Source organism: Protopterus annectens, chromosome 14.part0, assembly GCF_019279795.1.
Source record: "Protopterus annectens isolate FY-2018-M chromosome 14.part0, PAN1.0, whole genome shotgun sequence".
NCBI lineage: Eukaryota > Metazoa > Chordata > Ceratodontiformes > Protopteridae > Protopterus > Protopterus annectens.
In genome coordinates this window covers 931,062,465-931,075,842 of record NC_056748.1, presented here as the reverse complement: position 1 = coordinate 931,075,842, position 13,378 = coordinate 931,062,465, and the positions used below count along the sequence as shown (strand labels likewise).

The 13,378-nt window shown below is 41.2% G+C and overlaps 1 protein-coding gene across 2 annotated transcripts in view; it reads left to right on the top strand.

Moving 5' to 3' along the window:
- Positions 1-13,378, top strand: part of LOC122789351 (disintegrin and metalloproteinase domain-containing protein 8-like) — a 688,349-nt gene that overhangs the window by 625,442 nt on the left and 49,529 nt on the right. For both annotated transcript variants that reach the window (XM_044056732.1, XM_044056731.1), the window contains exon 19: positions 423-543. In XM_044056732.1, coding sequence (XP_043912667.1) covers positions 423-543 — 121 coding nt within the window. The remainder of the gene's footprint in view (positions 1-422; positions 544-13,378) is intronic.

Below are 13,378 nucleotides of genomic sequence, written 5' to 3'. Positions count from 1 at the left end.
TTATAGCTAGCAGGAACACTATCATAAGAGGATTCAAACATTTCTTAATCACCATAGAATGTGCAACAGCCAAAGTGCACTGATAGTGACTTTCTTTGTATTGTGTGCATTAGGAATGATAAAATGATGACAGATTTCAGTGAACTATTAAATAGGAAATGAAGAAGATGGTACTCTTTTTATGGATATTACAATGTAACAACCTTCAGGCTTTCTCTGCAGCATTTCTACTACAGAGTATACCATAATGTTATAGCTAGCTGACTCATTTGTTTTTTTGGCAAGAAGTCCTAACAAATTATCACTTTTTTAGAAGTAGGCTAGTGTGTATCGGGTTTATTGCACACATCTGCAAATGATATAATATTTTGCAGTTTTTGTATTCCTAAAATTATCTTATAAAATGGTCTTTATGTTTGTAGGAGGTCTGATGATTGCTGTTATTGTAGCAGTGGTTATACTTCTGCTAATTCTGGCTGTCCTGGCTGGAGGAGTCTTCCTTAAACAACAAAAAAGCAAGACGAATCAGCTCCCTGAGGAAATGTAAGTAGCAATTACAGAACGTCTATGCCATGTGTAGAAATGCATAATGGCAGTGTTATCTTCAGTGACATGTTTCTAACTTTAACCATATTCGGTCTAGGCAATGACTGCATTCTTTTCTGATTTACTTAGTCTGTTTTGAAATCATAAAATATGACAGAATTATGGCACAATGATTCACTGTCCACATATGATAGTATGTTGCCTATAATGTTGTAATAAGGTTTTTAAATCCTGTGCACTGATACTGATGACTGCCATATTGTCGAACTGTAGAAACAGTAAGAGACCATTGCAAGACTTACTGGGAATTAAATAAATTCACAGAATAATAGCAATCACCTATGAACTTAGTAGCTAAGGCAATACAGACCTCAAAATACTTTTCAGTAGTACCCAGCAAGCTCACAAACAATGCCAGACACACACACAGCCACATGCCCTGCTTTATAAAATCTCTTCATGTAAACAAGAAGACAAATTCAGCATTTATATAGACTTATAAATACAGGTCTGCAATGGCAGATTACAGACTGGGCTTTGCTTAACATAACTGGTTATCAGTAATTATAATGCTGAAAAAGCAAGGCACAGAAAAAAAAAAACTTTTCTTTCTTTGTATGAGCCTCCAAACAAATCTTAGGTTTCTTTGCATTCTAGCAAAACTCTTTTCCATTATTCATTCCATGCTAAAATATATTTTCTTAAAAATGATGAATTGTGTACTTAAGCTTCGTCAGAACTATAAGAACATCAGATGTCCGATGAGCATCACTCACCTGTACCACACTCCACACGTGCTCATACTAAGTTATCTTACACTGAGGCAGTTTAAAAATCCTTGCCTCAACACTCTGGTAGAAAGAAGGCCTGGCATAAATCAATCACTGAAATATGTGTTAGTGAAAACACAGCTGGAAGTCACAAGGAAACAGTATATCCTAAATCTATTATATCAAGGTAGTCGATAAACTCAAACACAAATAGAAATGAATTAGCGATTGTTGATCCTATAGCTAGGCACAGTGATTCCATTCTCATAAAACTGGACAAAGGCAGGGTCACAATGAGTTGTCTCTCAGTAGCCAAGATTGCTGATGTTTCAAGGACCCTGAGGACCCTTAAACTAGACAGATATGATTGCATCATGGTGCTGGTCCAGAGCTGGTGTAGACAACTTATTTTATTTTATTTATTTTAAATTTGTTGACCGGGATAGTCCATCTGGTTGTGAGCCCATTTTCACCGTAGGCCCGGGGAGAAAAGCTCCAATAAAACAAGAACAAGATTGACAGGTACAGTGTCGGATTTACATAGAATTTAACAGAAATATCTAGAGACAATAAAGAAAGTCCAATATACAATAGGCACTTTAGTGAAAAGGAGAAAGTTATTACAATATAGTAAAGTCATATATATATATATATATATATATATATATATTTTTTTTTTGAGGGCAGTGGTCCATCTTTAGTTGATCATTTGTGTATACTTTAATATGCGTACATATGTATACCCTTACAAAAGAAAAGACTTTATCAAATTATACTTTTATTGTAGGTAACTAAAATCCCAAGGGATATGCAAAGCGACATAACTCAACTCTCCTTGTATATTACAAATCCAGGAAAGACTCTAGTATTGAGTGGAATCCTTCCATCTCCCAGAATGATGTCAAACTATAAAAAAACGTTGATGGCTTTAACAACTGGTTACATACCTGGTGTCATTCTAGGAGTATCTGCTATATGTCGATATGGGATGAGATGCTTGACAACTTTATTTGCTTCATCAAGGAAGGTTTTGCCTCTAATGCTAAGGCTTCTGCATACTGGAAAAAGCTTTTGCTGCTCCCATTGTACCCTTTTTAGACAGGGTCCTGCTAATGTACTGCCCAGCCAAATTTCGAAAGCAAACCAACCAGTAGACCATATCAAAATGTCTCTACTTAATGCTAGAAGTCTAAACAACATCCTGCCAGACTTTGAGCCCTTCTGCATTTGGAACACTGCCATGTATGCATTGTTAAATAAACCTGGTTTAAGAGCGCAGAGAACACTTCCTTGGTACCTGGGGCCCACTCCTTTACAACAGATGGAAACTGTGGTGGGATATTCATGTTTGTTAGAGACCACATAACCTCAAGACAGATACCTATAATCCAGAAGTTGAGCTTTCTGAGATTCAAATCACACTAAACAGGATCTGCTATCAGATCATAGCATTCTACAGGACCCCACTTTAACTACCCAGTAATAAACTGGGAGACCTCTATCACCAGTGTAGGATATGCACAAAAATTCTTAGATTATTTAAACAAGAAATCTCTTGGATGAGATTGTCAAGAAACCCACTACAGGACATAATATACTTGATATAATCCTAACAAATTTACCATTTTAATGTATTAACCCTCTCATTGGTCAAGACAGAGCACAAATAAGTAACCTTGTCCACCAAAATCTATAAACAGTTTGAAACAAATATCAAAAAATTCAAGGACTTCAAATGTACAAATGTCCTACAATTTTGTGATGAAGTCTCCAAATTCCCGAGTTATGCTGACAAGCACTATTCACACCTAGACAAATGTGTTAACTTGGCAGGCCCATTTAGATCCAAAGAAATGGGGATGTTTAAAAGCAAACCAGTGTAGTAGTCACGTAGCATTAATGAACTATATAATAAATGAAATAAACTCTTTAACGTATTCAGCAGAAAAAAGACCCACATAGTTAAGAAACTAAAAAAGGATGTTAGAAAACTGAAGGCATTCCATGAACTCAAACTAGCATAGAAGCCAAGATGCCTTTAAATCCTTCTTTGGTTATTTTTGGAAAATTAGGGTCAGCACTCAGTATTGCTCAGTGACATTCATGCTGGTACTACGTACGTACTCCAATTCAGTCGATATTGCCAATGTGCTGGCATATGAATTTAGTGCCAGCTTAACCCCAGATATATATAGATTTCAAGTCCACTTATCTCAGATGGAATTAAGCCACCAATGGTCACAAAAAGAACATATACTGAAAGTACTCTCCAAAACAAAGAGCACCTCATCCATGGGGCCTGACAACATGCCCAGGTGTTAATCAAGCACTGGCAGACCCACACCTCAATCCCTTTAAGCTGAGCTTATCAATGGGCTTTGTCTAACAGGTGTGGTACGCAGCTGTTGTGATGCCACTCCACAAGGCTGGTCCCACTACTGACCCTGAGAATTACAGATGCATCAGTCCAATGAGTTTTATATGCAAAGCATGAAACATGTCATAATTGACCTAATTAACTATGATATGAAAACTTATCAGACTTGAGCCCCAGAAGTCGGTGGATCTTTATTGATGATTCCAGTGATTTCTTTATTATCAGGTCACTCAGGCTGTAGATTGTTGGAGACTGTTGGCAAGCTATCTACACAGTGTATCAAGGCATCAATACCACGCTGCATGCAAATACAATAAATAAGCTGAAGGAGCTGCAGATTGGCCTATTCATGGTTAGTTCTCCAGGCCTCCACTGAAAATGGGCTCTGGCCCAGCCAGACCTTCCAGATAAACAAATGTTAAATAAATAAATAAAGTAAGTGTATAGCTACCTGGATTACGGACAAGACTCATACAGTAAGAGTAGGGAGTGTGTCCTCCAAGAACATGAAGGTGACTAATGGAATCCCTCTGGGATCTGTGCTGGGAGTTGTGCCATTCAGTATCTACTTCTCAGATTTCCATATATTAAACAGGTATCTCTGGTTAACAAAGTTTGTCGATGTTTGAAAGCTGTAAGTCATTGTTAAGCCCCTTCTGGCGTTCAGGTACTCCAACATGAGCTCAAACTTGTCAATAGCTGGTGTATAAAAAAGAAAATGGCTCAAACTCAGTGCCAGAAAGTACAACATTGTTGCCTTTAGCAAGCAACCCTTATCTCCAACTTTTAGTATAGAAAACACACCATTTCAAAATGAGAAGGTAGTGACAGACATGAGTACTGAGGTGGAGCTCCCTCTCATTCAACAATCATGCTACAATGTTGGTTAGGATTTTTTTTTTACCTTACACAGCTCACAACAAAAGGTATTTCTTCTAGCTCAAAAGATGTCTTCACCATCCACTTAACCCCCCCCCCCCCCGGGATGTTCCTTACTAAGTATATCAAGCAACTTTAAAGATCCCAGAGGTTCTTAACTAAGATCAAGGGCTTAAAAGATCTGAGTTAACAAGAGAGACTGGAGGCTATATCTCTGTGCTGAGTATTATATGGACATATTAGAGGTGATCTGTGTCTTGGTTATAAAGCCAAGAGGGATCCACTAGTCTAAGAATTGTTATACTTCCAAAAATCAGACAGTCCTACTAACACTAGGGCCAGAGATCTAAATCTACTCTCAAAAATAAATAAGACAAGGTGGAGGGATAGATTTGTCATGCAGTGTCCACCCCTTCTTGGGAACAAACTTCATGTCCAAGTTAAACAGTATGGCACACTGTCTGCTTTTAAACATGAGATGGACAACTGGAGGGCATTCAAAAATTGTTCCTGGCATGGCTGGCCTGGCCCGCCTTGAAAAGGGAGGTAAGGCCTAAGAGCAGGTAGTGGCAATATGGAAATGGCATCATGGCTCATTTGCCTTCTACCTCCTATGATCCTGTGATGTGATAAATACCTAGAGACTAAGTGGCAGCTAGAGGTAGAAAACATCACGTTAAATTATTTGCATTAAGCTGTAGTACCCCTATGTTGTATATATTCTGTTACTTATTTTTCCAGAATTCTCTGGCAGAAGGCTTGTAAGAAGCATAAAATCTCTCCCTTTGCACTCGTATCACAACTGATCATGAATGACAGTTTTCAGGTGGGTTCACTACAAACAGGACTGTAGAGCTCATTGGTTGTTTGTGGAGTTTATAATCTCAGATCCTCTTGAAAAAAGAGAAAGACAGGTAGTATATGCCCACTCTTCCTAAAAGGTGCAGTAAACTTAGAGTGTGAATAAGTAAAGGGATTTTGGAGTTCAGGGGTAGGAAATGGCCTCTGCAAAAAATGCTTAATTTTTGTGTTTCTTCTTCTTCTTTCGGCTTTTCCTGGTTAGGGGTCACCACAGCGGATCACCTGTCTGCTCATGATTGGCAGTGGAGTTTTACGATGTCGAGTTTCCAGCCCGGCGCCCAACCTTCCACAGAAGGCACACACGCATGCACATGCCTAGGACCAATTTAGAGTGTCCAATCCACCTACAGCATGTCTTTGGGATGTAGAAGGAAACCAGAGCACCCAGAGGAAACCCACATGACCACAGGTAGGACATGCAAACTCTGCATAGAAGGCACCCCAGCCGAGGATCGATCCAGAGAACCTCTTGCTGTGAGGCGGCAAAGCTAACCGCTGTACCACTGTGGCCGCCCGCTTAATTTTTGTGTTTCAATTTTGTTTTATGACAAGCTCAAGTACATTTGATTTCAGTACGTATATACAAAAAAACATTAAAATACAAGGTTTTCTTGCCAAACTTTTGTGTTGCCAGCTGGGGTGTTATGATGATGTTGTTTATCCCTTTAATTTTGAGTTGTATCATACAGATGGGGAAGATTCTTTCTTGAGGAACAAAAAGCCTAGCTGGAGAATACATTAGTGTCTGCATTGCCTTTGAGTAGCTGTCTTCTCTTAATCAAGTAGGGTAAGAATATCTGTCATCTTTTTCTAACTGAACACAGCAATAGTTTCAATTTCAAAAATGACCCAGCTTCAAAATGGCACAGTTAACACATAACCTGCATTTGGATTCGAATTTCATCAAAAGAGATGTATGAAACACAAAAAGAAAGCAGTTGTCATCCTCTGGGCTATCCACCTCCATGATATATATATATATATATATATATATATATATATATATATATATATATATATATATATATATATATATGTATATATGTGTGCACACACACGAGTGTGTGTGTGTTTGTGTGTGTGTGTGTGTGTGTGTGTGTGTGTGTGTGTGTGTGTGTGTGTGTGTGTGTGTGTGAGTGTGTGTGTGTGTGTGTGAGTGTGTGTGTGTGTGACCTCTGCATTACATCACTTTTTCCATATGATGACTCAGGATATGCAGTACTTTTCTGTGGTTAAACCTGGATCAGTCCCTTGCTGAGTAGAAGTATAACCTCCAGAGTCATTTGAAGATTATTTATCAAATGACACTACATTGCCAAATGGCTTGTATCCAACGACCTGAGTTAATGAATGTATTAATGAAGCTTGCACTTAACTAAATTTATTTAAGACTGGGAATTTAATTGCATAAAGTATATAATAGATTACTGCTCAAAGTAAACCCTACCATAATTTTCTTTATTAAGTATTATTAACCCTTAATGTTATACATCATGAAGTGGACATGATGTCAGCAAAACCTGCATTGACACAGGTAGTATCAGTGAAATGCTGTAGTAAAAGATACTGAACTGCATATAAAGTGCTTGAAATTATATGCTATGAAAATAAATATTAAAAAAAGGCTAGGCAGTAAACATGAAAGGGGAGAGTAAGGACAGAAAAGAAGATACATTTAAAAAAATGAGTTTGATGAGGAGAAGGCAAGTTTCATACTCTGGGAGAAATAGAAGGGATAAAGACGAATATTAATGAAGAAAACAAAAAACAAAGAAAAGAGACAGGCAAAAGATACAAAAATGCAGAAAAACAGAGTGAGATGGTGAAAAATTCTAAAGTTTCCATCAACTTCATCACCGAGTTCCATTGATGACATTTTCATGGTCAAATATAATGTGCTAAAAGAAAAACATTCTTATCTAAACATAGAGGATTATGATCAGGTCACCGATTGTAACTCACTTATGTATTTGAAATGCGCATGCCAAGAAATTCACCTTGAGAGTGAAGCTCAAGAGGAAAATCTTGGCATGCATGTGGAGAACACATAATAGGTTCATAGGTTCATAGGTTCATAGGTTCATACTAGGCTATCTGCCCAAGGGCATTTATAAGCCTAGCCCATAGTTATGTGGCTTTCGCCACCCCTTTAGTTTGAATAAAACTATGCCTATTATTTTGCTGTGCCTCTGTCAAGCAGTGACACTGAAGTAATCCCTGGGGTATATCTGCGATCTCCCATCCATTGGTCAAGATTCCTCTTGAACAAGGCCAGCGAGGTGCTCTGCCTCACATGTACTGGGATTTTGTTCCACAGCATAGGGAGTCTCTGGGTGATGAATCTGTCCCTCCAGCATGTTCTATTAATTACCGTGTCAAGGTTTAAGTCTCCCGCCCTTGTGGTTCTGAGGGATCTAGATTTTTTGAGGTGAAGCATATTCATCAAATCTGGGTTTGACATGGCCTTATATGTCAGGCACAGGTCACCTTTGAGCAAGCGGTATGAGACTGAATAGAGCTGGAGTTCTTTCAGTCGGGCAGCATAAGACATATTTTTGAGACCCTTTATCCTTTTGGTGAGGAACTTTTGGGGCCTTTCCAGCTGCTGCAGGTGTCGGGTCAGATACATTCTGAATGGGGCATTGTACTCAATCATAGGTCTAATGAGTGATGAGTACAGGGGGACGATGACCTCCCTTGATCTAGATGTGAATCCCTTCATGATCAGGTGGGCAATGTAGAAGGTTTTCCTAACTACTTTAGCAACATGAGTGTCAAATGAAAGGCTACTGTCAACCTGGGTCCCCAGATCCCTGATGACTTCTTCTGTGCTCAGTGCATTGCCACCTATATGGTAGCTAGGGTAACCTTGTTTTTCCCGAAGGGTATGACTATGCATTTCTTGGCGTTTAACTTTAGGCCATGGCTCTGGCACCAGTTATCCGTTTCTGTGAGGCCCTTCTGAAGGATATCTGTGTCAGATGTGTTTTCGACTATGGCGCCCAGTTTGCAGTCATCTGCAAACTTTGTCAGCCATAACCCTCCTGTGTTTGCTTGTACTTCAGAAAAGTAGATGCCAAACAAGAGTGGACCCAGGACTGAGCCCTGTGGGACACCACTTGTGACAGGCTTTGAGTCTGACATGGCTCCAGCAACTCTGACCCTGTGGGTTCTGTCACTTAGCCAGTTTGCAACCCATCTTGTGATGTATGGGTTTACATTCAAGCTGATGAGTTTTTCGATGATACCTGAGTGGGGTATTGTGTCGAAGGCCTTTGCCAGGTCGAGGTAGGCTGTATGGACTGCCTTTCCCTCATCAATGGCCTTGGTGACTGTCTCAAAAAGTCAACCAAGTTTAAAAGGCATGATCTGCCTTTGACAAAGCCAAACTGGGTTGGATCCAAAGTCTGCAAGTTCCCTATGTCTTTATTTATGAGTTCCATTATGATCCTCTCCATGGCTTTGCAGATAAGGCTTGTCAAGCTAATGGGACGGTAATTTCCAGGGTCGGTGGAGGCACCGCCCTTGTGAAGTGGGACCACAGTCGCCGTGCGCCACTCCTTGGGTACGTATCCTGAGGTGAGGCTAAGATTAAACAGCTGTCCTAACTGCGGGTTTAATTCCTCATTGAGTTCGTGGAGCACACAGCTGGGGACACCATCCGGTCCCATGGATGCTGTGTTTTTTGCCTTGGAGAGAGCAGTTCTCACCTGGGCGTTGGAGATGTTTTGTGGGCTACAATCCTCTGGTATAGATATCTCTCCTTTGGAGGGAGGGGAGAAGTTTGCACTGAACCTGTCAGCCAGTATGTTGGCAATGTGTGTAGGTTCAGTAATCTTCACATCATTTTGAACTAATTCTGAGCATATCTGGGAGTTTCCTCCTAGGTTTCTAACATAGCTAAAGAAGGCCTTATGATTGTCTTTTGAGTCCTTGGCGATTTTTCTCTCAAAATTTGCCTTGGATGATTTTATGAGAGCTCTTAGTTTTTACTTATAATGATCAAAGGTGTCTTACCTTTCAAGGATTTTGCTCTATCTTGTAGTAGCTTCCTCCTTTTGTTGTAGAGCTTGTTTATGGCTGGGGTCCACCAAACTGGACGCTTGCCTTTGGTACAAAGAGTCTTAGTTTTGTTTGGGATTGCCTGATCCATGCAGTCCTGTAGGTGCTGGTAGAAGGCATTTGTAAGTGATTCAGCAGTTTGAGTAATGTTTACCACTGGCTCAGGGGCCTTAAAGGAGACCACACTAGTTTTTAGAAGTGTGAAGTCGGCTTTTGAGAAGTTTTTCACTGTGGTCTTTTTTATTTCAGGTGGGGGCGGGATGAGGACCTGTAGCGAGATTAGTTTATGATCTGATCTCACCAGTGAGGGGTATACTTCCGGTGTTGAACATTGTGATCCCATGTTCGTGATGACAAGATCAAGTATGTTTTCTCCTCTTGTGGGGATGGTGACTAGTTGTTCCATGGCATTTGAGTTTATGAACTCCAGGAACCTTTGGGCTAGAGTGTTTGGGCTTGAGTAGTGTTCCCAGTCTATATTAGGGTAGTTGAAATCACCTAGTATGATGGTGTTTGGAGATACATTTATCCCCTCCAATGTTTTCAGGAAGGCCATGTGAGGTTCCTGAGTTTGAGAGGGTGGCCTGTAACATGCTACAAATTGCAGAGCAGTCTTGTCTATGGTTAATTGCACCTGGATGGTCTCCGATGCATCGTGCGTTGCCACCAACCTTGAGGTGTGGGTGTCCTATATGAATATGGACACCCCCCCTCCTTTCTTGGTGTTGTCCGGATTTTGGGGCCGGAACGCATGATATAAGGTGAAACCTGATAGTGCTGGGGTGCTCTCAGGAGCCTTGAACCAGGTTTCTGTCACAGCACAGACATCGATGTTCTCCATACTGAGAAGGGCCTCGAGTGCGTGCATCTTGAGATTGAGACTTCTGGCATTGAGCAGCATTACCCTTAGTTTTTTCCTTTTTTGTGTTCTAGGGTGGTAGGTTTAGAATTTGAGCCTTGCCTAAAAAAGGCACTATGGGGGTGGCAAGAGCCTTTGCCAATATGCGGAAGCCTAGGGGTGACAGGTGCAAGCCGTCCCTTGCGAAGCAGCGTGGCTTGTCCAGCATGTCATCCCAGGCAGACAGACATTGGATCCCCTTTGAATGACACCAGAATTTAAGCCAATTATTAAAGCTGATCATCTTATCACTGTATTGTGGCATCATGCTAGGTGAAGGTAGGATACTGCTCAAGGTTAGGGTCATACCTGCCTGGGCTACATAATCAGAGAGCTCCTCAATGTCTCTTTTCATGTAGTCCAAGGAGGTACGTCTCAGGTCGTTGACACCAGCGTGGACAATGACTGAGTCGTACTTGTACCTGCTGTTGAGAGACCTAAGTGCTTGCGTTATGTGGTGGATTCTAGCGCCCAACAGGCAGCTTACTGTGACCTTCTCCTTACTCAGTCTGGTGAGCGGGACATCAGTGTGTCTGACTATGGAGTCACCTATGACAAGTATGTTTGGTGTTGTATTTGGCCTTAAGGGCAGTGACTGCTTTGCACACTGATTTTGTTGTTTATGTGTTGTTTGTGTGGTGTATTGAGTTTGCAGTTGCTTGGGTGTCTGCTTTGGAGGCCTCTGCTGTTTAGGTAAATTTTTACTCAGAGCCTCCGAGTATGTCTTAGTGTGTTTATGTGTTTGATTCAGTGGTGTGGTTGAGGTATGTGAGACTGGTATTGTGGTGTGTGTAGTTGCCTTCTCCTCCTGCCTGGTCTTGCCAGTCCTGAGTTGAGAGAGCTCAGCCTCCAGTCTGGCTAAATAGCTGCATCTCTCATAAGTGTTAGTGTTACGTGGGAGGAGGAGAGGGTTGTCCGTGTACATGAGGCAATTGTAACATTGTCTCAGAATTCCCAGATTCACCAACTGGGCAGGAGAGGATGCCAGCATCTGACCCTTCGACATGCTAGAAAGAATTATGAGTTGGTATGAGACAGAAAAGTAGTGGGCTTAGCAGGGAAGTGGGCACTCCTGGGGGGTTTTACTAGTGAGAGATTTGTATAATATAGGAGTGCTTGACCTGCAAAGAGAATGCTTATAAGACAAGGGATATGCTTATAAGACAAGTGCTGAGCTTTTTGAGAAGAAAAAGCTATTTGGAACAAGTGCTGCACGATCAGAGATCTGATCACAGTTCTTAAACTCTTAGCAGTTAATGGAGTTTTATCTTCACCATGTACTACAAATTACTGAAAAAGTAAAGTTTAAAAAAAAAAAAGCGATGTGTTGGCTTTAAAGCTGGTATGTTAAAACAGTGGGAGAATGGTTGACATCATTACGTATTCCCTTTGTAAGGGAAGCTGTTTAAATCGAAATGCCCTGTGTGGTTTAGCAGACAGCAGGTAGAAAAAAGTTGAAATGAAGCTGTTTCTACATGCTGCTGCTGTTTACTGGTCAGTGCCATCTGCTTTAGTTCAGACCTAATCTTACCAAAGCTTCGAGAAATACTTAGCGCTTAAGCACCCCTCTTAGTGTTGCTAAGGTCAGGCCTTGCACTGTAGCAGAGCTGAACCATCATGCAATTTTCCCAATTGTTGAGAATGATGAGAGCTCTCCATGCACTACCCGGTAGTTATTCCTTCCTACAACATTTGGAGTATTAGGATCAGGAAGAATTCCAGCTGGAGGAAGAGGAATGCATACCTGAGGTTGTTTCACCCACCTTGCAGGGAGTGCCATGTATTTCAGCTTTCTAATATTTCTGGATCTTTTAGTTCATAGTTTCATAGGCTCATAGGTGTGTACTAGGCTAATGGCCCTGGAGCTTTTACAAGCCTAGCCCATAGGATTACCCTGGCATCATGCCACCCAACCTTATTTCCTAGTGCCTCTGTCGAGTAGAGCCACTGGAGTGGTCCCCAGGGTGAATTTTCTATTTCCCATCCACTCATCAAGATTTCTCTTGAAGAGGGCCAGTGAGGTGCTTTGCTTGACATGTATGGGAAGTCTATTCCATAGCATGGGCAGTCACTGGGTTATGAACCTGTCCCTCCAGCATGTTCTGCTGATTGTGGTAATGAGGCTGAGGTCTCTGGAGCATGTGGTGTGGAGGGATTGGGATTTCTTTAGATGTAGCATTTCTAACAGAGCTGGGTAAGACATGGCTTTGTAAGTCAAGCAGAGATCGCCTCTAAGTAGGCGATATGAGACAGAGAATAGTTGGAGTTTTTTGAGTCTGTCCATATAGGACAAGTGTTTAAGGCCTAGGATCCTCTTTGTGAGGTACTTTTGTGGCCTCTCCAGTTGTTGCTGGTATCTAGTGAGGTACATGCCAAATGGGGCATTGTACTCGATGATTGGCCTAATGAAGGAAGATTAGAGGGAGACAATGACCTCTTTCTTCCTGGATGCAAAACCCTCAGTAATGAGATGTGCCACATAAAAGGACTTTCTGACCACAGTGGCAATGTGCTGGTCAAAAGAGAGGTTGCTGTCAACCTGTGTTCCCAGATCTCTTATAACGCCTTCTGTGTTCAGTGGACTACCATCAATGTGGTAATTCAAGGGGACCGGGTTTTTCCCAAAGGGGATGAAGACACATTTTTTGGCATTGAGCTTAAGGCCATGGTTCTAACACCAGTCGTTGGTCTCATTGAGGCCTTTCTGTAGGATGTCAACATCACTTGGGGAGTTAATGGTAGCTCCCAACTTGCAATCATCTGCAAATTTTGTCAGCAGTGTCCCTTGTTTTTATTAAAACTCTGTCATTCATTGGATACATTAAATGAGCTAAAAGATCATACCTGTGGAATCTTCTGGGGTGCTGCAGCATACAGACCTCTGGTAATTCCTCCCAATCTGATGCCAGTCCCTGAAAGAGAACTCACTGATACATCTGTAAATTTACTGCCAGCATTAGCCAGATTTGAGGACCTAGAGGTATG